The sequence below is a fragment of the Heterodontus francisci genome, chromosome 18, assembly GCF_036365525.1.
Source record: "Heterodontus francisci isolate sHetFra1 chromosome 18, sHetFra1.hap1, whole genome shotgun sequence".
In the NCBI taxonomy this organism is placed as follows: Eukaryota; Metazoa; Chordata; class Chondrichthyes; order Heterodontiformes; family Heterodontidae; genus Heterodontus; species Heterodontus francisci.
This window is the reverse complement of record NC_090388.1, coordinates 41,083,327-41,110,026: the sequence shown is the minus strand read 5'-3', so window position 1 is coordinate 41,110,026 and position 26,700 is coordinate 41,083,327. Positions and strand designations below refer to the sequence as shown.

Here is a 26,700-nt window from a genome sequence, read left to right as displayed (position 1 = left end):
AAATCTTTTTCACCCAGAGGGTGGTGGGTGTCTGGAATTCACTGCCAGGAACGGTGATGGAGGCAGTAATCCTCAATTCTTTTAAAAGATCCCTGGACATGCACCTGAAATGGCAAGGCTATGAACCAGGTGCTGGAAAGTTGGATTAGATTGGGAGGCTAGTTTTTTCAGCCATCACAGACACAACGGGCTGAATGGCCTCCTTCTGTGCCATAATTTTTCTATGGTTCTAAATGATCTTGACAAACCTGAGGAGGCAGGTGGGAGAAATGCAGTGGATGTAGTGCATACTGACTTTAGGAAAGTCAGTGACAAGGGACCACATGGGAGATTAAGGGTAAGTAATTAGGAGGAGGATGGCAAATTGATTAGGAAGGACAAAAACAGGAGATCAAGAGTTAAGGCAGCTTTTTAAAGAAAGTAGTTTGAAGTGCATGCTGGTATCCCAAATGGTTCAATTCTGGGCCAACTTCTGTTCACTATGTACATCAATAATTTGGATATAGACCAAGAGGGTGCGATGTCAAAATTTGCAATTTACTTTAAGCCAATCAAAAAGGTGTGACAGCAAGATGTTGAGGTCTTATAAATGTAATTGCCTTATAAATGTTGATGTATAAAGTGAAACTGAAAATCATGGCACAATAGGTAAGGTGAATCCATACAGGACATGTACACTATAGGCAAGATTTTTGGCATATGAAGAGATATGTTTGGGTGAAGATCTAATAAAGCTCACATGAAGTGCAAGAAATGCCTGGTGAGAACAGTATTATAACAGTATAAATCGTGATTGAAGGCAGGGAAACTGATCATGAAAATCTCATTCTACCTCACCTCAATAATAATTTAATATAAATATCAGCATACTGCAGATACAAGACTGAGGGAAGATAATTAAAGCACAAATCTGGAAATGTCACTAAATAGAATTTCTAATAAAAACTTTAATAATAAAGTAAGATGGCCTGCTGGTAAATGGAAATATAAACAGACAATTATACCATTGTCACAGAAAATGCAGGTCAAAATAATTTTTGAAGTCTAAAAAGAGCAATTATTTAATATCATCACTTTACATAATCTACAGCAAAAGAATAATAATTGCAAAAAAAAAACCTTAAGCCATGTCTGTGCATTCCAGAATTTAATTATCTTCCACTTACTGGAGATCTAGGCACATTTCATTTTAAACTGACCTAGTAATAGCCTAAGTTGTTTATTTAACTTAAATTTCTGTTCAAAGACTCTGCACCAGACAATACCAGTCCTTAGACTGAATATCTCTCATTTAAAATTGCACAAAGGAACTTCATTTCTGCCTGTTTAAACCGTTATTTAATCAGCTGCACAGTGCCATCCTGTGGATTAACACAGAACTTCAGTATCATGATGAAAATTTATACAAATGAAAGCGATGCAGATATGATGTTCTCCCTTGCCTTCAAAAAGAGGGAAATTGCACTAAAATTACAGATTCACCAAGTAGATATATAGAGCTAAATAATCACTCCAAAGCTTAAATAGAACACACCTTACTTCTTAAAACAAAATTACATTTAGTCCCAAATTGAGTGTGCAGGAGATTTAATCCTTCTTATAAGATTCTCTGTATGAGGAATCAGCACTACAGGTCAAGTGGAAAACTGTCTACAGAAAGCAATTACTAGTTTAACATCATAGAGACACACTTGAAAACTCTCCTAGCATATTACAGATGAATTAATGTATGTGTTCCAATATTTGTATTTCAGAAAACAAAAACAAAGAACAAAAATGGGACAGAAAATTCCAAGTTCCTATACACCAATAAAAATGAGAACTGCACAAAATAAGTTATGCATTTAGGTGTCAGCATTTGAACATAACTACTGCAGTCACTGCTGTGTGTTCCTTGAATCTCTGTTAGTCGAGACTGTACACAAATAACTGACCACTCCAGATGGGATCAGTAACACAATATTGTGGGTTCTTTATTGAGTAATGGCAGAAGAGCTGGTATGTTGAGATGTTCACTGTACAGATGTTTCTTCAAGACTGGTAAACACTCAATCACGTGGTGTGTTGCATCATAGCTCTTACATGACTACCATGGTCTTGTAGTCACACCTCTTAAAGATATACACACATATCCCCCTTTTGTCAAAAGGAAAAGAGGGGGAACAGATTTACAAATTTGAACATCTCCTTCAGGCAAGTAAAAGTTAACTATATACATGTAGAGACAAGTATTATGAGATACTACAAAAGGAGCAATAAGAAAATACAAGAACATCAATCGCAAAAATGTAAAGGCGGTTTGTTAACTCTGCCAGATTTCTAAATGGTAGCAATTCTCAGATACTGGAACAGATGTAGGTGAATTGGATTTCATGGAAGAAGAATGTGTAGACTCTGCTTGAGATGTAGTCTTTGATCTTGTATGAGTTGAAATGGAGACTTCTATGGACTTGGAGTTATGCACAGCTCTGATTTGACCTCACTTACGACGTAATGTAGCATCAGTAGGTGTAGTTACTTCGTAAGAACGTGGTTCTGGTCGAACTTTGGAGACTGCTGCAAAACTCCATGTGACAGGGTTTTGAAAGTTAACTTGCTGATCAAGAGTTAATTTGGGAAATTCACTCCCAGCGTGATTGTCATGCATTTCTTTCATTTTCCTGCATTGTTCTAGAAGAACATCTCTAACTTCATGCACTGGATACAAATTTGAATAAAATAATTAAGTAGTTAATTAAAACACATTCAGGATGGCAGGACAGGTGATGTGTCACGGCTGCAGCATGTGGGAGCTCCGAGAGACCATTGTGATCCAGGCAAGCACATCTGCAGTAAGTATTTGCAGTTCGAGGAGCTTCGGTTCAGAGTCATTGAGCTGGAGGCCGAGATGCAGACAATGCGACACATTAAGGGAGGGGAAAGTTACCTGGACACTTTGTACCAGGAGGCGGTCACACCCTTTGGGATAGGGTCTTATGATTTCATCAGTGGTCAGGGACAGGAGAGCGTGACTGCAGCTGAGGCAGGTAAGGGGACCCAGAGGGCAGGAGTGCAGGAGCCTCAGCGTCTGCAATTGTCCAACAGGTTTGAAGTTCTTTCAACTTGTTTGGATGAGTGGGGGCTGCAGGGTGGATGACCTAACTGATAATGGCACCATGGTGCAGGACACCATTCAAGTGGGGGGAGCAAAAAGGAATGTAGTAGTAGTAAGGGACAATATAGTGAGGGGGACAGACACTGTTCTCTGCAGCAAAGAGCAAGAGTCCAGAAGGCTGTGTTGCCTGCCCGGTGCCAGGGTTTGGAACATTTACTCAGGGCTGGAGAGGAAGTTACAGTGGGAGGGGGAGGATCCAGTCGTCATGGTCATGTAGGTAACAATGACAGAGGCAAGACACGGAAGGAGGTTATGCATAGTCAGTACAAGGAACGAGGCACCAAATTAAGAAGCAGAACCTCTATTATTACCTGAGCCATGTGCAAACTGTCATAGGTCAAATAAGATTAAAGAAATGAATGCATGGCTCAAAGACTGGTGTGGCAGAAGAGGGTTCCAGTTCGTGGGACACTGGCACCAGTACTGGGGAAAGTGGGGGCTGTACCTTTGGGACAGTTTACACCTGAACAGTACTGGGGCTGGTGTTCTAGCCAGACGCATAACTAGAGAAGTAGAGAGGGTTTTAAATGAAATAGTGGGGGCAAGGGATCAAATTTGGAAGATGTAGTAAATCAAAGAGTAGAGACAAGGCAAGATAGAAAGGTATCAATATGGGAAATGATAAACAGACCATGACAGGAAGGGCGAGTGTACAAATCTGAAAGCAAATGAGCAGTCAAGGCTAGCCATTACAAAAATAATAAAAGGACAAAACTAAAGGCTCTGCATCTGAATGCACGTAGCATTCAAAACAAAAGTAAATGAACTGTGTCACTCATGGGAGTGGTGTACAGGCCCCTATCAGTACCCATACAGTAGGACAGAGTATAAAGGAAGAAAAAAATGGCAGCTTGTCAGAAAGGTACAACGATAATCATGGGGGATTTTAATCTACATGCAGACTGGAAAAAACAGATGAACTAAGGTAGCCTAGATGATGAGTTCATAGAATGTTTTCGGGATTCTTAGAACAGCACGTTCTGGAGGGCCAACCAGAGCAGTCTATACTAGACCTGGCATTGTGTAATGAGACAGGATTAATTGAAGACCTCATAGTGAAGGCACCCCTAGGTAGCAGTAATCATAATTTGATTGAACTTTATATTCAGTTTGAGGGAGAAAGAAATGGGTCCAAGACTAGTATTTCAAACTTAAATAAGGGCAATTATGAGGGCATGAAAGCAGGGCTAGCTAAAAGTGAACTGGCAAATTAGGTTAAGGGATAGATCAATAAAGATGCAGTGGCAGACATTTAAGGAGAGTTTTCAGAATACACAGAATAGATACATTCCAACGAGAAAGAAAAATTCCAAAGGGAGGAACCACTATCCATGGTCAACTAAAAAAGTTAAATAGAGTATCAAACTTAAAGAAAAAGCATATAATTGTGCAAAGATAGGTGGCAGGTCAGAAGATTGGACAGAATATAAAGAACAGCAAAGAATGGATAAAAGATTGATAAGGAGGGAAAATTAGAGTATGAGAGAAAGCTAGCTAGCTAGCAATATAAAAACAGATAATAAGAGTTTCTATAGATATTTAAAAAAGAAAATAGTTAACAAAGTGAGCGTTGGTCCTACAGAAAGTGAGTCTGGAGAATTAGTAAGGGAAAATAAGGAGATGGCAGATGAATTGAACAGATATTTTGAATTGCTCTTCACTATAGAGGTTACAAGTAATAGCTGTAACTCAGGAAATGGAACAGAGGGAGAAACTCAAGAAAATTACAATCACCAGGGAAATGGTACTGAACAAATTGTTGGAGTTGTAGGCTAACAAGTCCCCGGAACCTGATAGACTTCATCCTGGGTCCTAAAAGAAGTGGCTAGTGAGATAGTTGATGCATTGGTTTTAATTTTCCAAAATTCCCTAAATTCAGGGAAGGTTCCATTGGATTGGAGAATAGCAAATGTAATTCCTGTATTCAAAAAGGATGGGAGACAAAAAGCAGGAAACTACAGGTCAGTTAGCTTAACATTTGTCTTTGGGGAAAATGTTAGAAACTACTATTAAAGACGTTATAGCAGGGCACTTAGAAAAAATCATGGTAATCAGGCAGAGTCAACATGGTTTTGTGAAAGGGAAATCATATTTAACCAATTTATTGGAGTTCTTTGAAGTAACATGTGCTGTGGATAAAGGGGAACCGGTGGATGTACTGTACTTAGATTTCCAGAACACAGAAGGTGCCACATCAAAGGTTATTGCGGAAAATAAAAACTCATGGTGTAAGGGGGTAACATATTGGCATGGATAGAAAATTGGCTAGCTAACAGGAAACAGAGAGTAGGCATAAATGGGTCATTTGCTGGTTGGCAAGATGTAACAAGTGGTGTGCCGCAGGGATCAGTGCTGGGGTCTCAACTTTTTACAATTTATATAAATTACTTGGATGAAGGGACCAAAGGTATGGTTGCTAAATTTGCTGATGGCACAAAGTTAGGTAGGAAAGTAATTTGTGAAGACATAAGGAGGCTACAAAGGGATATAGCTCGGTTAAGTGAGTGGGCAAAGATCTGGCAAATGGAGTATAATGTGGGACAATATGAAATTGTCCATTTTGTCAGGAAGAATAAAAAAGCATATTATCTAAATGGTGAGAGATTGCAGAGCTCTGAGATGCAGAGGGATCTGGGTGTCTTGCTGCATGAATTGCAAAAGGTTAGTATACAAGTTCAGCAAGTAATTAGGAAAGCTAATAGAATGTTATCGTTTATTGTGAGGAGAATTGAATACAAATGTAGGGAGATTATGCTTCAGTTATATGGGGCATCGGTGAGATGACATCTGGGATACTGTGTACAGTATTTGTCTCTGTATTTAAGGAAGGATGTAAGTGTGTCAGACGCAGTTCGGAGAAGGCTTACTAGACTAATACCTGGAACGATCAGGTTGTCTTATGAGGCAAGGTTGGACAGGCTCAGCTTGTATTTGCTGGAGTTTAGAGCAGTAAGAGGCAACTTGATTGAAACATTTAAGATCCTGAGGGCTCTTGACAATGTGGATATGGAAAGAATGTTTCCTCTTGTGGGAGAATCTAGAACAGGGGGTCACTTTTAAAAATAAGGGGTCGCCCATTTAAGACAGAGATGAGGAGAAATATTTTCTCTCAGAGGGTTGTGAGTCTTTGGAACTCTTCCTCAAAAGGCAGTGGAAGCAGAGTCTTTGAATATTTTTAAGGCAGATGTAGATAGATTCTTGATAAGCAAGGGGGTGAATGGTTACCGGGGTAGGCGGGAAAGTGGAGTTGAGGTTACAGTCTGATCAGCCATGATCTAATTGAATGGCGGAGCAGGCTCAAGGAGCCAAGTAGCCTACTCCTGCTCCTAATTCATACGTTTGTATACAGTTCGCATGGGAAGTGCTGTATGTCAGATGTAACAGGCTGTGCCTCATCCTCATTCTCACCCTTAGGAATCTTGAAATAACAAGACATGCGGAAGTTGAAAAGAGCTTTTATCTTCTGGTCACAATATGGACAGATTTAGAAAACCTTTGGAAAGCCACTGGAAAACATTGCACTCCTTTGTTGCAAGGCTCCTTCTAGTGACCGTTTCAGGACTGAAGGGAGATAGTGCTTGGTGTCGCCTGATGCCGTGGATGGGTATCAAGATTAGGTCACTGCATGTTTGCAGACCAGCGATAGTAAGTCCAGTTGTTTGCACAATGTAGAAAAGTTGGGGTTTCCAATCCAAATCATTATAACAGCACTGAATCATAATGGATGCGAGACATGAGATCGGGGACCCATTGTAAGCAGTTAACTGAGTGTTGCTCGAAGTTATCTTGACATGCCATTTACCCGCATACATGCATTTTAAGATGCATGGGGTAAAATGTTAGCACTGGTACCCGTGTCCACTTTTGCTCAGAGCAATTGTGTGCCCTCTTTTCCTGGACATGAAATATGTGCTTCTAGCACAGTAATCGAATCAATGTGCTAAGTAACATTAACAACATGGAATAACTGTTCCGCTCACTCACTTGTGCGTATTCTCTGATCTTCAGGATCAGTAGTGCTAGTGTCACCTGCAACTTCATGGATGAATTAGTTGTGTCAGGATGGAGAATTGCAAAGCTTGTCAAGGCGTGAAAGTGTCCTGCGCTTCGACTGTTTGTGCTCAGGACTCTTGGCCCCAGTGTCTGTCTTGGATTTGCAAGTGTCATTTCCAGCGGCCCCGGACACCCCATGCTTTGCATATGGAGTTAAGTGCTGGACAGGCTTTTGGTGAATGTAAAAGCCTGGACCTTGTATATGGTGTCTTGGATTTGGAATCCCTATTCAATGCACCTATAGTATTTGTAACCTAGAGACTGAAGACTTTGTTGACCTGCGATGATGGACTCAAATTTGTGGCCGTCCTTCAATCAGGCGTCAACCGTGTACTCTTTGGTTTTGTCCAAAAGATCTTTTTGATAAAGTTCCATCGGTGTGGATGCAATCACAAGTTCGGTGATGGGATTGGCGGCAAGTTCAGTGATGGGATTGGCTAGTTCAGTGTCAGTAAAATCACACTCTCGACCTTTGGCACGACGATGACTGACAAACTGGTCTATGGATTCGCTAGGCTGCTGTCTGAAAGACATGAATTAGAGTCAGTGCACTCGAATATTAAGCTTGAGGCGCAATTGGTCTTCTAGAGTGGACCAAATCTTTTCAGGATCCTTCTGTTCTTTGTCATTAAGACCAAAAGTGTTGAGACAATATAGTCCTTCATTGCCATATGCTATGCTTAGCTTTACTGCTTGCTTCTGTGGATCATCAACGGCTAGGTCGTCAAAACAAAGCTTGACTCTGCTTGAAAAGAAGAAATTCTGAAAGTAGGTCAGATGCTTTCCCATTAATTATAGGGAAAAGTGTTGCCATGATTGAAATGACTGTATTGTTGCACCTGCAGAAGAAAAGATGAGCTGTGAAGGCAAATCATAGAAACACTTGCTGTACCACTTCTGAACAGACTTGGATGGTGTGGTGCTGTCTTCTGCAATGAAAAAAAAGTTGTAGTTCCACTGGTGAACTGTTTTGGGAGTTGTGGCACTGTCTCTTGCTGTGGATACTTATTGTAGTACCAAAAATGAACAGGCTTGGAGATTGTGGCGCTGTTGCCAAATTTGCATACTTTTGGCACGAAGGGTAGATTTGGCATAAAGGGTCGATTTGGCACAAAGAAAAATTGAAGGTCCAAAACTGTAAAGGCAATTTTCCCTCGAAAAATAGCAAGAACAATCGCTCCTCCTGAACAACAATAAAGACTCTCCTCAGTTCTGAGTCTTGACTGTCGCTCATTCACTGACAGATTGCGGCACTCCCCATATCAAAACTATGCCGATTTTGTGCTCAGCCCACTGCCGTGATGGGACTAAACCATCCGATGCACCTCGCAAACATAATGAGGTCTGTTACCTTTGTACAGTATTCAACTCACCCAGACTTCCTCGAGTTGCTCCCGTGAAACTGACCTCAGAATCCCTGTGTCAATCGAGTAAGCAGGAGTCTGTAGCCAACCAACTTCACAGCCTGAAGTGAAAAGAAGCTTACTTAGCTGCTGCTGACTGCACTGCTTCAAAGGTAAGAAGGCTGGAAGGGTTGGGGTGTTGGAGATCCAGATCGTTGCTCATGAACTGCCAGGTCTGATGAAAGGTCAGACCTGAAACATTAACTCTGCTTCTCTCTCCACAAATGCTGCCCGATCTGCTGAGTATTTCCAGCACTTTCTGTTTTTATTTCAGATTGTGGCTGAGTAGACTTGAGAGAAAAAATGGCTTGCAACATGGTCTGATCTTCCAAAAGGAAAAGAAGAGTCCTAACACCATTATCAGCTTGTAACATATCTAGTTCTTCTAAAAACCTAGCAGTGCTAACATGTTGCGTCTTTGGGTCTTCAGAAATCTCACCGCTGCCAACATATGGCATGTTCCTTGAACCTCTACATTAGTAGAGACTGTACACAAAGACTGACCACTCCGGATGGGATCAGTAATGCAATATTGTGGGTTCTTTATTGAGTAATGGTAGAGCAGCTAGTACATTGAGATGTTCACTGTACAGGTGTTTCTTCAAGACTGGTAAACGTTCAGAAACACATGGTGTGTTGCATCATAGCTCTTACATAACTAACATGGCCACACCTCTTCAATACGTACACACAGAACAGTCACAGGTTCCTTTTGTTTTTTCCTCAAGTATTTATGGAATGCCTTGCTTTGTGTGCTGAGGTCTTTTTTTTTTACTGCAAAAGTAGAATATGTTTGCTTACTTTTAAACCATTTAGCACTGCTTCATCTAGAAAATTTGCATTTTCAAGACACAGCAACATCTTGTGGGTCATTTTGCTTATTACCGGTAAAATCCAGGATCAGACATACATCTGATACACAATCAGTGCTTCATAAGTGCAGCAGATAATGTAAAGACTTAGCACAGTAAAATACAATCCCATTAGATTTATGATAGTCTTTTCTTGGTTTGCAGCAAAAAAAAAGACATGAAATTGTGAAGAGAAACAGCTAAAATAGTTTAAAACACATGGGAACATAGGAAATAGGAGCAGGAGTTGGCCATTCGGCCCATCGAGCCTGCTCTGCCATTCAAACAGATCATTGCTGATCATCTACTTCTATGCCATTTTTCCCCACTATCCACATATCTCATGTTGCTATTAATATCCAGAAATCTATCGATTTCTGTCTTGAACATGCTCAATAATTGAGCTTCCACAGCCCTCTGAGTTAGAGAGTTCCACAGATTCACCACGCTCTGAGTAAAGAAATTCCTCCTCATCTTAGTCTTAAATGGCCTGTCCCTTATTCTGAGACTGTGTGTCCCCTGGTTCTAGACTCACCAGCCAGGGAAAACATAATGTGAATTCTACAATCTAGCCTGTAAGAATTTTCTAAGTTTCAATGAGATACAGCACCGAAACAGGCCCTTTGGCCCAACGAGTCCGCGCCAACCATCAACCACCCATTTATACTAATCCTACATTAATCCCATTTTTTCCCTCTCACATCCCCACCTTCCCTCAATCCTCCAACCACCTACCTCCACTAGGGACAATTTTTTACAATGGCCAATTTACCTATCAACCTGCAAGTCTTTGGCATGTGGGAGGAAACCAAAGCACCCGGAGGAAACCCACACAGTCACAGAGAGAACTTGCAAACTCTGCACAGACAGTACCCAGAACCGAACCCAGATCGCTGGAGCTGTGAGGCTGCGGTGCTAGCCACTGCGCCATTGTGGCACCCACCACAAATTCTCCTGTTTCCGCCTGTAATGGACCCACATTTGTCCTTGTTAACCTTTTCCTTTTCCCATACCTAAAGAAGCTTTTACAGTCCGCCTTTATGCTTCCAGCTAGCTTCCATTCATATTTTCATATTCTCTTTTCCTTTTCTTTATCAGTTTCTTGGTCCTCCTTTGTTGGATTCTAAATGGCTCCCAATCCTCAGGCCTACCACCTTTTCTAGCGACCTTATAAACCACGTCCTTTGACCTCATGCAATTTTTAACTTATTTTGTTAGTACGGTTGATTCACCTTTCCTGTTGTGTTTTTGCATCTTAGAAGAATGTATATGTGTTATAAACCATGTAATACTTCTTTAATACTGGCCATTGCATGTCTACCGTCAAATCTTTTAATGTATTTTCCCAATCCACCATAGTCAACTTGCCCCTCATACCTTCATAGCTTCCTTTGTTCAGATTTAAGACCCTAGTTTCAGAATGAACTGTATCTCTTCCAAACTTAATGTAAAATTCTATCATATTGTGGTTACCATTTCCTAATGGCTCCTTTACAACAAGGTTATTAATTATCCCTTTCTCATGACATAATAGTAAATCTAAAATAGCCTGATCCCTAGTTGATTCAACATACTGCTCTAGAAACCCATCTCGTACACAGTCCAGGAATTCATCCTCCACAACATCAGTGGTAATTAGGTTTACCCAGTCTATATGTAAATTGTCGTCGCCCATTATTACTGTATTGCCCATGCTCCCAAGCTTCTGCAACTGGCGATACTTCCTGCAGATGTGTTTGTCAAGGACCCATGGTCTGTCCACGAGTTCCTACATACCACAGGAGGCACATTCAAATCGGCCGAGCTGCTCTGTCATACCTTAACTTTACAAACTATTATTGTTAGTGTAATAAGAAGAATAACTTACCAGTTACTCAACAATCAGCTTCTTCCCCTGTATCAAGAACCAAATACTGGAGGCTGAAAAGGCAGAAAAAGAAAAGAGACAAAAGAGCACCTCCTTCCCCTCATCACTTAACTCCCTCACACACCAAACTCAGCCTCACACTGTCTCCAAGCAGCACTTTCTAATTAGTAATAAATTACACTAACTAAAATCTTAGTAATACTAACCTTACCACTTACCAGTTAGCTATTTGAGGGTTAAAAAGCTACTTTTTTTCTGATTTTCTAGCTATTTACAGACACAATCTAACAGCAGTTTCTCACCAACCAATCAGCTTACAACTTTCCTGTGATGTCACTGTTAGGTTGTTTTTCCACTCTGTCTTCAAATCCAGTGCGCGCCGACCTCCAGTCACAACCACAATCTGCCTCTCCGATCTCCCAGGTAAGTGCAGGCCCTGAGCCTTGGTCTTGATTTATAACTCTGTCATGCAGGCCTCCACCTGCCAAGCATGAGGCGTATTAATTTTGCCACATGAACATAACATTTCAAACTGTTGTTGAAGTGAAGAAAGGACTTGCTTTCAAAAATTGCCAGATCTTGTCTGGAAAAACATGTGTATATTAACAGACAGTGTTTGGAAAGGACAAAGGTCCATTCTTTGACACATTCAACCCACAATGGACTTTTGATCACCAGACGTTGAAGGTGGGGGAGCTCGCATTCCAGGTTGACTGCTAAGATGGCTGAATGGTCAAACCAGCTAGTCACATGACTAACCTGCTGGGCAACCTGAGTTTTTTGAATTTGTACAAACAGTTTGGGCAGAAAGCAGAATGCTCCTGGACTGAGAAGATATCTCCTGGTTGACTCGCCACAGCCTCTCCTGTCTGCCTGCTCCCATCTCTTTCCCAAGGAACTCCAAAACTACTGAAGACACATGAACCCCAAGAGAGAAAAGTCTCTTACAGCGAACAATGTTTAAGAAGAATACTGGGCCCCAATGAAAAGCAAGATCTACCTACAATAAAGGACACTACAGTGAGCTCGAAGAACCATAACACAAAAAAACCTCCTCAGATATTGCCTCAAACTTTTCCACTTTATTTCTTCTGCTCTATCCTGTCTCTATCTGCATGTGCGTATGGCATGTGCATGCTAGCATGGGCACGTCATGCGTTAACAGAGTTAGAGTTTAAGTTTTAAAAATTTCAAGCTTTTCTTCTTTAAACCTAAGAAAGCCTGTTTCTGCTGGTTTCTTTGCCTTATAATTGGAAAGCGGTGAACAAGGATTCACAAGGGGGGAGCTAAAAACACTGTTTTTAAAATTAAACCCTGTTACAGTTAAGACCAGGTGAAGGCTGAAAGGGACCCCTAGACACCTTCCTCACTGGGTTGTAACAAGCTCCCTCTCTTCGATGTGATTCCTCACAGGTCAACTGCCTCTCCGGTGTCCCGGGTAAGTCAACATTAGTTCCCATTTATAATACCCCACTGCCCAAACTGTCAGTGGTATAACGTACAGTACTTCTTCCATTTGCATACACTTTTGATATAGATACATCAACACCAAATCAACTGTTCCTGTTTGAATTTTCCACACACATACTATAAAGTCGCATTTTCAACATTTTATCATCCTGGTTGTAAATTTTCAAGGCATAGTATTAGCCCATGCTACTAGAGCCAAATTCAAAATGATGGATCTGATACAAATAATAGTGATGACAGCCCTTTACTTTTGAAGACAACCCGTTCCTGAGTATGCCGCATCATTTTCACCACACGGTTGCCCATAAGGTAAATGGGTATTAATTAAGCTAGAGATCTGCCTCCTCCCACTTGCATTTATTTAGCACCTCATGTCAAAACATCTCAAAGCCCTTCATAAAACGAGTATTTTGAGGTACAGCTCACTGCGTAAACCAGCAATATCACATAAATAATGAGATAAGAACATAAGAAATAAGAGCTGGAGTAGGCTATTTGGTCCTTCGAGTCTGCTCTGCCATTCAGTAAGATCATGGCTGATCTCCCACCTCAACTCCATGCTCTATTCCAGAGAGCCAGTCGGTGAAAGATGATACTGGAGCCAATCTTTACTCAGTCTTATACTTATTTTACAGAGTGAAACTTTACAAGCATATACATCCTAACTCAACCATACACTGTTTTAGTAAGTGTCTCTTTATATGTGCTCAAGTAAAACCTAAATCAATGCCCTCCACCTGCATATAATTAACACTCCACCTTCCTGGACTATCCCCATATCCCTTAATTCTCTTAGTACCCAAAAATCTATCGAACTCTGTCTTGAATATACTCAACAACTGAGCATCAACGGCTCTCTGAGGTAGAGAATTCCAAAGATCCACAACACTGCGAGTGAAGAAATTTCTCATCTTAGTTGTAAATGGCTGATCCCTTACTCTGAGACTGTGACCCCCCCGTGTTCTAGACTCCCCAGACACGGGAAACATTTGCTCAATAACTACCTTGTCAAATCCTTAAGAATTTTATGCTTCAATTAGATCACCCGTCATTCTTCTAAACTCCAGAGAATATAGGCCTAGTCTACTCAATCTCTCCTCATAGGAACCAGTCTAGTGAGCCTTTATTGTATTCCCTCTAAGGGGAAGTATCTCCTTCCTTGGGTAAGGAGACCAAAACTGTACACAGTACTCCAGGCGTGGTATAACTAATGCCCTGCATGAATTAATAATCTTTTTTGATGTTACTGGTTAAAAAAAGAATGTTGGCCAGGACAATCAAATGATTCCCTATTACTTAAATAGTGTCATAGGTTTGTAAACATCCAGCTGAACCACCAGAGCAGTATCCTAGGCCCAACCATCTTCAGCTGCTTCATCAATGACCTTCCCTCCATCATAAGGTCAGAATTGGGGATGTTTGCTGATCATTGTACAGTGTTCAGCACCATTCACAACTCCTCAGATAATGGAGCAATGCATGCCCATGTGCAGCAAGACCTGGACAACATTCAGACTTGGACTGATAAGTGGCAAGTAGCATTCACGCCACACAAGTGCCAGGCAATGACCGTCTCCAAAAAGAGAGAATCTAACCATCTCCCCTTAACATTAAATGGCAGTACAATCAAAATCCTGGGGGATACCACTGACCAGAAACTTAACTGGACCAGCCACATAAATACTGTGGCTACAAGAGCAGATCAGAGACTGGGAATTCTGCAAGAAGTCACTCACCTCCTGACTCCCCAATGCCATCTACAAGGCACAAGTCAAGAGTGTGATGGAATACTCCCCACTTGCCTGCATGAAATCAGCTCCAACAACACTCAGCAAGCAGTGTGTACCATATACAAGATGCACTGCAGCAACTCACCACGCCTCCTTCGACAGCACCTTCCAAATCTGTGATCTCTTCCACCTAGGAGGACAAGAACAGACAACACTTGGGCACACCACAATCTGCAAGCTCCCCTCCAAGCCACACACCATCCTGACTTGGAAATATATTGCCGTTCCTTCACTGTTGCTGGATCAAGATCCTGGAACTCCCTCCCGAACAGCACTGTGGGTGTACCCGTATCAAATGGACTGCAGCGGTTCAAGAAGGCAGCTCACTGCCACCTTCTCAAGGGCAATTAGGGATAGGCAACAAATGCTGGCCTTGCCAGCGATGCCCACATCCCATGGAAAGAATAAAAAGAAGTTTAAAAAATGATGCACCCACGAAGAACAGTACTTCCTGGGCAGTAAAACCAACACTGGGCAGAAGCCAAATAAGCCAATGCTAAAGAAAAAGACTAGAGAACAGGCTATTTTAGATTTAGTATTATGTAATGAGAAAGGGCTAATTAATAATCTTGTTGTAAAAGAACCTTTAAGGATGAGTGGCCATAATATGACAGAATTTTACATGATGTTTGAAAGTGAGGTAGCTCAATCTAAAGCCAGGGTGTTAAATTTGAACAAAGGAAATTATGAAGGTATGAGGGGCAAATTGGCAGAGGGGGATTGGAAAAATACATTAAAAGGCATGACAGTACATAGGCAATGGATAGTCTTTAAAGAAATATTACATAGTTTACAGCAACTATACATTCCTTCAAGGCACAAAAACACCAAAAGTGAAGGCAGTCAACTGTGGATAACAAAGGATGTTAAGGATTGTATAAGATTGAAAGAAAAAGCCTATCAAGTTGCCCGAAATAGTACAAAACCTGAGGATTGGGGGGATTTTAGAATACAGCAAATGAGGACGAAGAAATTGATAAAGGACTAGCAGAAAATATAAAATGGACTGTAAAAGCTTCTACAGGTATGTAAAAAGGAAATGTTTGGCTAAGACATTTGTGGATCCATTAGAAGCAGAGTCAGGAGAATTTAAAATGGAGAACAGAGAAATGGAAGAGAAGCTAACTGATTACTTTGTGTCTGTCTTCATTGAGGAAGATACAAGAAACCTCCCAGAATTAGAGATCCAAGGGATTAGGGGGAATGAGGAATTGAAGGAAATTAGTATTAGTAAGAAGGTTGTATTGGAGAAATTAATGGGGCTGAAGTTGATAAGTCCTCAGGACCTGATATTCTGCATCCCAGTGTGTTGAAAGAGGTAGCTATGGAGATAGTGGATGCATTGGTGATCATCTTCCAAAATTCTATAGAGTCTGGAGCAGTTCCTGCAGATTGGAAGGTCTCAAATGTCACCCCACTATTTAAGAAGGGAGGGAGAGAGTAAACAGGGAATTACAGACCTGTTAGCCTTATATCAGTAGTAGGGAAAATGCTAGAATCTATTCTAAAGGATGTGATAAATGGACACTTGGATAATAATGATCTGATTGGGCATAGTCAACATGGATTTATGAATGGGAAATCATGTTTGACTAACCTGTTGGAGTTTTTTGAGGATGTTACTAACAGAATTGAGAAAGGGGAGTTGGTGCACGTGGTTTACTTGGATTTTCAGAAGGCTTTTGATAAAACCCCCACAGGAGGTTGGTTAGCAAAATTAAAGGACATGGGATAGGAGGTAATATACTGGCATGGATTAAGGATTGGTTAACAGACAGAAAGCAGAGAGTAGGAATAAATGGACCATTCTCGCATTGGCAGGCTGCGACTAGTGGGGTACTGCCAGGATCAGTGCTTGGGCCCTAGCTGTTCACAATATACATCAATGATTTGGATGTGGGGACCAAATCTGGTATTTCCAAGTTCGCAGATGACACAAAACTAGGTGGAAATGTGTGTTGTGAGGAAGATGCAAATCGGCTTCAAGAGGATTTGGACAGACTTAGTGACTGGGCAAGAATGTGGCAGATGGAATATAATGTGGAAAAATGTGAGGTTATCCACTTTGGTAGGAGGAACAGATGTGCAGAGTATTTCTTATATGGTAAGAGATTAGAAAGGGTAGATGTACAAAGGGACCTGGGTGTCCTTGTCAATATGTCACTGAAAGCTTATATGCAGGTGCAGCAAGCAATTAGGAAGGCTAATGGTATGTTAGCCTTTATCGCAAGAGGATTTTATTACAGGAGTAGTGAAGTCTTGCTTCAATTGTATGGAACCTTGGTTAGATGGCACTTGGGAGTACTGTGTGCAGTTTTGGTCTCCCTACCTTAGGAAGGATATGATTGCCATAGAGCAAGTGCAACGAAGGTTGACCAGACTTGTTCCTGGGATGGCGGGAAGAGAGATTGGGGAAACTGGGCCTGTATTCTCTAGAGTTTCTAAGAATGAGGAGTGATCTCATTGAAACAAAATATTTAAAGGGATAAACAGGGTAGATGCAGCCAAGATGTATCCCCTGGTTTGGGAGTCTAGAACCAAGGGACACAATTTCAAAATAAGGGGGAAGCCACTCAGGACAGAGATGAGGAGAAATTTCTTTACTCAGAGGGTTGTGCATCTTTGGAATTCTCTACTCCAGAGAGCTATGGAAGCTCAGTCATTGAGTATGTTTAAAGCAGAGATTGACAAATTTCTAAATACAAATGACATAAGGGGATATGAGGATAGTGTGGGAAAAAGGCATTGAAGTGGAAGATCAGCCATGATCATATTGAATGCTGGGGCAGGCTCTTTGGGCTGAATGGCCTACTCCTGACCCTATGTTCCTATGTACTTTAAATTCTATTTTTCTGATGACAAATTGGCTTCTTAGTACTTGCTAAATTCTAGTCATGAGCATGTTGGCAGTTCAGCAAATAAATGGTTCCAAGGCTTTGACTCTGTATCTCAATTAGGAGTGCAGCATAGAAAACAACAGATCAGGTCAATTCTTTGTGAGGAGAAAATTAAACTCAGTCAGTCAAGTACTACCTAATTAAATAGAAGGGAGAAGTTTTATTTGAATTAACATACTGGCATGTTTAATTTTGTTATCAACCAAAACATATTAATCAATTTCACTCCTTAGCACCATGAGCAATATCTCTACATGTCAGCCTTCCCTTGAACACTAGTACACGGTAGTTCATCTAATTTATTCATTGACTGATTCAGGATCACTTAAGTAGTTGTGCCATCAGGAACTCAACATCCATATTCTAAGATGCTGACTTGGCATCACCTTTGCTGCTTAAAGGAGCAAACACTCCAAGCTCATTAATATAAAGAACAGAGGTACAAAGTGCAAATTCTGCACAATTTCCACAAATATAGGTCAGTTTTAAATTACAACAATTTGCATGTCGCCAGTGCCCTTAACATAGGAAAACAACCCAATATGCTTGATAGAAACGTTACCACACATGGAGTATATGTTTTCAGGAAATAAGGGGAAGGGAGTAAACAGAAAGAGAAAATTGATAAGGAAGTTTTTTTTAAAAAGTCTTCTCTTGCCCTCTACCAAAATAACACATTCCTAAGCAGATCAATTTAATTACATCTTCTTTGGCCTCCTTATCTCGAGAGACAATGGATCAATTTAATTACATCACATAATTCAATTTTAGTTTCAGTGTCATTCCACGAGCACACTTATTCATGCATTCCATTGAAGTTTAAAGCCAAAAGAAAAGTCCATATTTATCAGCCCAGGGCCAAAGGTATAGCAAAGAACAAAACTTGGCCCTTTGTCAACCCAATTTATTCAACAAAAACTATTATAACACAATGTGACAATACTTGGTTTTACGACGCTGTTGCAATTTCAAAAAAAAGAGTATTCACATTCTCGTTATATGGCTGAGGATTATCTGCCACTCAAGTCCACAATTAAAGACTTATGATTATTTTTTAATCTTATATTTACATTATTTGGACAGGAAAAACGGACAGTATCTACTTCATCCAGCTACAATGTGTTCTGCAAGTATTGCATCATGTTTTGATCCACTCTCAGAAGTGAGCCACCACAAGAGGATAAAGTAAGAAGGGTGATTTTAAGAAGAAAATTAATTCTGTGCACTTTATTTCTGTTTCATGATTGCTCCATTCACAAAATGCCACAGGGCCAAGAAAATATACTGAGTGCACAAAAACTGCTAATGCGAAGCTAAACATAGATTTACGTGCTACTTTCTGCAATCTATCATTTTCATAACTGGGGGACATTTTATAATGAATCACAAGAAACTGATCAGTCCAGTAAACAAAAATTAACCAATCACAAAAAATCAAAAAGACTTAACAAAATGATTCTTTTAAAGAATTCATTAATTAAAAACTTCAATGCCCGTCATAAGATTATACTCTAAGGAGCGCTTTTTAAACAAACACTGCATGCCAGTAATGCAATTAATGCACATTTTCAAAGTTGGCAAATGGTTAAGAAAAATATACATTTCACTGAAACCAACTAGATGTGTTACTTACACCAGGGATACGATGTCTCCACGTTGCACTTCATAGTTCCTTACACTCCATCGATTTAAAAGCACTATATCACATGTGGTTCTTCCTGGAGGGTTTAATGATGGCTGAGAAATCATACGATAGAAGTGTTAAAAACTGGAAGTATAACTTCTGGAGACATTACACAATAAATAATAAATGTAAAATAATCACAAAGTAGGAAATGTATTAATTGTAATCCTTAAGGTACCCCCTGAAGAAAGAAAATGTCATACTTGAAGGTGCAAAGATTTACTGAGCTGCTAACACAGGAATAAATACTTAATGAATTATTTCTTATGTCTCAAACTTGCTTAAAAAGGAACACAAAAGTGTTGAATAATATTATGTGAATGGGAGCATAATCATGCAAAATTTTTCAACATAATTGGAACACTTTTGAAATCTATGGTTTTGTATCATATAACTAAATTTGTAATAATTTGGACTAAGAATAAAACAGTTTCAGGATGATTTTTGTACACAGTACATTAAATTCAATTCCTTGTTACCATACAAGAAAAACCAAAATGTTATTGGTTTAAACCAGAATAACCTGCTTTGAAGAATCACAGGAAGTAGCCAATTGCCATCATTTACGTAATTCCATGATTGCTTTAATATAGATGATAATTCCAAAAATATTCCATAACAGCACTGGGGAATATCTTTTAAAACTGTCCTGAGCTCCTGTCCATTCTCTGAGCTCTCTGTTTTAGAACTACTTCTCTATGATAATTAGAAACATTCAGAAATGGGTCAATCATGATTCTATCAGATAGCCTTGACTTATATTGTAACACTCTTGCCACCAAGGCAAATCAGGGGCTCGAGCTCCACAACAGAATCTTGAGCAGATAATTTAGTCTGATACTTCAGTGCACTACTGAGAGTGCACTAGACTGTCAACATTTACTGTTCATTCAACACTGCCAGAAATAGGGACCTGGCATTTATCTCATTATTATTTGTTGGACCTTGCGAAGCATAAATTGGCTGCTGTATTTACCTACATAACAACAGTAACTACACTTTAAAAGCACTTCATTTGCTGTGAAGCACTTTGGAATGACCTGAGAATGTGAAAGGTGCTTATATAATTTAAAGGTCTTTCTTTGCTTTGCAAGTCCTTAACATAAAACTGTCCCAAATTCGACCATACTTGGTAGAACTTATAGCAGCTTTAAAAAAAAGGATTCACAATGTGACAAATTATGATGTTAAACTATTGCAATTAGATGTGCTTTTTGAGGCTCTACTGTAATGAACCTATGGCACACTTGGACTACTGCAAAACTGCAGTATACACAAACCTAGTGCAATAAGTTGAAAGGAAAAGATAAAATAAGTAAGGATCAATATTAAACTATACAACATTGAAAATACAAGCAAACCATAAGAGTTAATGAACTTCAATGATATTGACAGCAGAAAGCGAAGTATTAAGTACTGAGATGAGGAGAAATTTCTTCATTCAAAGGGTTGTGAATCTTTGAAATCCTCTACCCCAGAGGATTGTGGATGCTCCATCGTTGAATATATTTAAGGCTGATATAGACAGATTTTTGGTCTCTCGGGAAATCAAGAGATATGGGGAGTGGGCAGGAAAGTGGAGTTGAGGCTGAGGATCAGCCATGACCATCATACTGAATGATACAGCAGGGTTAAAAGGCCATATGGTCTACTCCTGCTCCTTTTTCTTATGTTCTAAGAACAGGCAACAAGACAGAAACACTGGAGTTCCCCAAGGATCTATACTTGCCCCCCCCCCTCCTATTTTTCATCTACATGCAGCATGGTGACATAATTTCTCATGATGATCATTACTCATAATTACTACCTGATTATTGCAGTAAGGTGCCAATCTAAGTATGTTCCTCAGCATCTAGACTGATCGCATTTACTGAGCCACTAACTGAATGGCAGAGCATGATTGAGGAGCATTATAGCCTACGCCTGCTCCTATTTATCAGCACGATTTGAAACTGCTGGACCTCTGGATGGCATATCACAAGGTATGCAGAGTGGAAAAGAGATATATAGATTAATTAGAGAAAAATAAAACAAAACAGGGCTAGAATAAACTAATTTATTAGTTGCCTAAAAATAAATTGCAAAAAAAATAATGTAAATGGCAAAGACGTGAATGGGTTTCTACAATGTGTGCAGGATTGCTTTCTCAATCAGTATGTTTTCATCCAACATGGAAAGAGGTAATGCTTGAATTAAGGTCTAGGAAATTAAGTGGGACAAGTACCAAAATGCAAGGGCAGTGAAACATTTAGGAAACAATGACCATAATTAGGTTTAAAAAAAAAACTGTAAAGTAAAACAGTGAAAGGTAAAGTATTTGATTGGAAAGGTCAATTTCAATGAGATAAAAAGCAAAGTAGTCCAGACCAATTGGAAAAAATAATTATTAGATAAAACAGCAGACAAAATAATTAGAAATGGCCAATTTAGAGAAAAAATTAGACATCCCCACAAGTAAAAGCAGTGCAGCAATAGCTAAAGATCCTTGCGTGAGTAGAGAAAGTGAAATTAAACTGTTCCTTAAAAAGAGACATGTGACAAATTCAGGGTTAAACATCACAAAAGAGAGCGGAAGCAAGAAAAAATAATTGAAGGTCATGAAGAAAGACAAAGGGCAATGGTAAACGATGCAATAAGTGCATAAAAAGTAAAAGAATAATTAAAAATATAGCTAATGGAAGATGAAAACATCTCTTGTAGAATGAAGAAACAGTGAAATATTAAATGATTACTTTGCTTCAGCTTTCATAGAAGAGTAGAAATAAAAGGCTATGAGTAGGTAGAGCTATTAGATACATTGCTATAGATAAGAAAACAGTATCTAGCTAAGATTTGCGAAACTTCTTTAAGGAAAACAATTCTAATCTAACAAAACAATGATACAATTTTGAAATGTTGGGTTTCAATATGCAAACAAAAAAAATGATAAATTCAATTTAAAAAGTGGTCCAATATATGTCTGAAATGAAGTCTTTATGATTGGTTCGCAACAGCGCGGAAAATGGGAGATCAGCATGAATCGCTGATAATAAGTAAGAGTGCTGGGCCTGTAGGTGCAACCACAACGAAATGTTCTGCTAACTGCAAAGCTTTTTCCACTAACTCCTTGAAAGCAGGATGTTAAAGCTGCAGGGAAGGTAAAAGATTAATGAATGACAGTCACAATTCAGTCCAGAATCAGCAAGGTAGGAAAAATGAACCTTGTATCTTGTTAGGTGGTAGTTTTAATAGCCACCTGAGTGCGAAATTGGATAGCAATGTGTATAAGAAATTAAAGACATATCTAGGTGGATTTAATTACAAATCAAACTGCAGGATCACATCAGGGCTGGTTGAGGAAATATCAAGAATTCCTCTGCCCATGTGATCGTGTGCTAGCTACACACATGAAGGAATTCCTACTGTTTGAGGTATTCCTCTTGTTAACATCTCATTCTTTTAAAATGTAAAATAGATCAGTCGTTTGCTGGCATTGCATATTGTTTTCTGGTAAATCACTTTGGCAAACATCTGTTTCTCAAAATGCACAGAAATATATACTAGAAAGCAGATGATCAGGAGATACAAACACAATCCTATAATTGCATCTTCTAATCAAAGTAATGGTTAGGGATATAAAGTTATGACTTATTCATGCCAGCTAATAGCACAAACTACTGAATAATGTTCGAGTTATTTCACTACAATTGAACGCTTTATGAAGTCATAATCTAGAAAGCTACCTTTAAAATTACTTCAGCTGGCCTGTAACAATTAAAAATGAAATAGTATGTTTCCACAAATATATACATTAATGTAATTTATGGGTTTAAAGTTTTAACAGTTTTTCAAACAAAATACAAAAAAGGGGAAGGTGTAGAACAATTGCTTCTTCTGTTGACAAAGAATTTGTTAATCCATTCATTTTGTCACTCACTGATTGTGTCTGAGATCAGTCTTCCTTACTTGAGGAATAAAGTGCATATCCAACTAATCTCCATTGCATTTATTTGGCATGAATAGAATTCTGCGTGAACTAAAGAGTTTAAGCATCTTTAGTTTATAAAATGAACTGTGGATGCTTAAAACATACAACTGCCTGGCTTGGTGATTTGGGGCGAGAACTGTCCAGTTCTTGGTATAATCTAAATGACTACAAGACCTACTGACAAATCTCTAAATTGTATACCAGCATTTTTACTTATGACCTTTGACAATTCTATATCTTAGGAATGCATATTATTTGGAACATACATCGTAAAAATCTTTTATTCCAATTCATGTTGCTATAAATGGACAAAATATTATCTCATCACCGTAAATCCTCACATAAAATATCTTTCACGGGAAAACTTGGCATTCTTGCAGCTTTGTGCACGTGCCAACATGCATTATTTTCAAAGCTGTCAAGATTATGCAGCACACAAAGGATTAATTACTGTAACTGCATTCAGACTATTTTTCTCACAAGCTACCAGTGTTTGTACCTCAGGCGGAAAGCATGTTGGTGATATCTGACCTGTCATTTGATGCTAGATAATAGAATACCTTACCGTCAGCGATAATATTAAGTATTCTTGGTCAGTTATAGCACAAATCAGCAGAAACTGCTGAACTATCGTTCTTTTGCACAAACAATACAGCCTCGACAACTGGATGAAAATAGTCCAGTACATCTTTCAAAGCTTTTCAGTTAGTTAAGTGAAAAATCACAGAAAATCTCTCTCAACAAGGCAATATAAAAATTATACAAAGATTCACTGGATTTTCAAAACTACGAGGAGTAAAGCCTCAAATTCAAATGCAGTAACATCTCCACATAAAATGTGATGAACGGTACACAAAGGTGACGTCGGCAGCTTTTATGTTGGGTAGCCACTTGGAAAAAGTAACTGCAGCATAAAGTGCAGTTGAGGACTTGAAAGTTATGAAAACCTACTTCAAGACGAGGCCTAGGGCCCTACCAAATTCACGGCCATGAAAAATGCATCATGGACTGTGAAATCTTGGGTCCTCCCTGAAATTGGCCTTTTTGCAAACTTCGCACGTTCTATTCATTGACACAAGGCTCACCTCACTGATTGGCAGATGAGGGAGGGCTTCCGGTGCAGTTTTGAGAGAAGCAGTCTGCAGTGTTAGCAGACAAGTAAGAATGCCAGAATGAGCAAATCAAAAATGGGTCACAACCATTACATCGAGTGAAAGAATTTGGAAGCCAAATTCTGCATACCGATGGTGGAACACGGTTTTGTATAAGCTGCAATGTTCCGTTGGATCACATGCGGCGGGCAACTTTTCAGCCGCACTTAAAGAGTCAGAAAGCCACTGCAGCAGAAAGAGAGCATCCGACACCACACTGCTGGAAAATGAAAATGCAAAAAAACAAGCAACTATTTCATTTCTTTTTGAGAAATCAACAGACTGCTCAGAAGATCATCATTTGGTTACAATGGAACTTGTGGATGCTTTTGCAAGGGCCAACATAGAATTGAAAAACTTTGATCATCCAAAACTGCCCATTCAACGGAATGTGCAAAATGGTGGTTGCTTGCCAAGTGCAAATAAATGATGACAGGACTACCTACCAAAAGTTTCTGCTACACATTGTCAGGGGAAGTAACACATGCGAGTTGTCTGACAATTCCAACAAACTCTGTGGATGTGGAGAGAGCTGTATCTAAACACGGACAGGCGTTCACAGTGCAGTGATAGGCAATGAAAAAAGAGACAGTTACATGACCTGTCTCTCTGTAAAGGGTTTGGATAGGCTCAAAAAAGTTGGCCCAGTACACAAAATAAAATTGCCCATACATCTGCATTAATTAACAGTTTCTTTCACAGAAGTCATGAGTGGTATCTGGTCACAAATGCCTTATATGCTACATTTAGGATCAACATATTGTTGGAAAAGGGCAGAGGATGATTTGCACTGCACCTTGAGCTGTACTTGATTTCAAATACAAGATGAAGACTTTCTGTGTTAATCAGTGGACCATTAAATCTCCAGCTGCATTTGCTGACGGGCAACCAGTGGGTGATGCAGTACTGGCACATGCACAAATACAGCCTCATCGACTGAAATGTCACTGTCTGTGACACCTCAGACAGCTGCCAGTAATAAAAATGGCGCTGCTCAATTTGACACAAAAAAATTAAACCCAAAACCCCTCAATTGCTGCAATCGCCACCTCCATTCCAACTCAACAATACCGATTCCTCCCACCATTGCCATTTCTCTTTGCCACTTCCTCCGGTGACCGTCTGCACGCGCCCCGCCTTGCCACTCCCCTCCTCGGCTGCTGAAGTGGTGAGCAAGCGACCGGGAGGGGGAAGTGGCAAGGCGGAGAGCGAGTGGCCAAGGTGGGGGGAGCGGCGAGGCAGGGAACGAGCAGCCAAGGGGGAGGCGGGGAACAGCAAGGCAGCAAACGAGTAGGCAAGGTGGGGAAGCGGCGAGGAGGGGGGAGAAGCGGGGAGCAAGCGGCTGAGGGGGGCAAGCTGCAAGGTGGGATGTAGCGGCAGGTAGTCAAAAGCGGGATACTGTTGGGAGGAATGGAGGCGACAATCACAGCCATTATGTCTGATATCAGCACGTGCATTCACACATTGATACTGGCAAGGAGACAATTGCTCGGACGCACTGATGATGTTCGTGATCGCTTTGGGCATGCTCTGCGATGTCAGAAGACACTTTGTAAATCTCCAGGACCTTAAATCTTCACTTTAATTAAGATATTTTTAACAATATCTGCCTGCTTTATAGAGATTACAATTTGTTTTCACTGTCAAGGAATTGCCAATGTGGTTGAGATTTAATCTACTTAAAGAGGGACTCTTTTCTTTTTTCTTTCTCGTCATAGTAGGCTTTCAATTGAGCTTTTCTTAAATATTGTGATGCCACAGCAAACAACCAAAACCTATATGCAGGACATGACCAATATTGAAAATAAAAAGAAAAAAAGAAAAAGGAACTAGTAATTAGGTGATGCCAAGTTTGAATTCTGAAGTCTGAAAAATTAGAGTAACAGATTGTGCAATATCTTAAGGTTGTTATATATTGTTATAATATCTGTAAAGTGCTAAGAACTAATTGTCATGTGTAAGTGTTCTGTAGGGGGGGTGGGGGTGTGGAAGGCAATTCATGGCTGCACTAGAGTCATGGGACATGTAACAGGAAATCAGCCGAGGGCGGTCCTAAACCTGAGAGCATGGTTGCTGAATGATTAAACAAAGAGCTCACGCCTTACCAAGTTAAAAGTGTGATTATTTCTAACTGTTGGGAACCAGAAAACAACCAGGAGACATAATATGGTGGCAAGTGTCTGTGAGTGAACCCAAAACATTTTAAATGAAATTAATGCTGAATTAGATTGGAAAAGAAATTTACCCAAATTAGGGCCAGAGAAAGAAAGAAAAACTGAATGAATCGTGCAAAAACGTAAAAACGAAATGTCAGCCAGGACTGGAATGAATGCACAGCTACACAGTGTGGCTTTCGTGCAGAGAGATCGACTATTGACATGCTGTTCTCCCTTCGTCAGATACAGGAGAAATG

General features: G+C 39.9%; 1 protein-coding gene across 10 annotated transcripts in view; it reads right to left on the bottom strand.

Annotated features, from left to right (window-relative positions):
• The window catches only part of immp2l (inner mitochondrial membrane peptidase subunit 2), a 737,403-nt gene that overhangs the window by 677,722 nt on the left and 32,981 nt on the right, over nt 1–26,700 (bottom strand). For 4 of the 10 annotated variants that reach the window (XR_010976862.1, XM_068050588.1, XM_068050589.1 and 1 more), the window contains exon 3: nt 19,119–19,222. Coding sequence is in view for 9 of the 10 variants with exons in the window: in XM_068050588.1 (XP_067906689.1) it covers nt 19,119–19,222 (104 nt within the window). In the remaining variant the exon portion in view is untranslated. The other 6 variants (XM_068050592.1, XM_068050593.1, XM_068050596.1 and 3 more) reach the window with 6 other exon arrangements.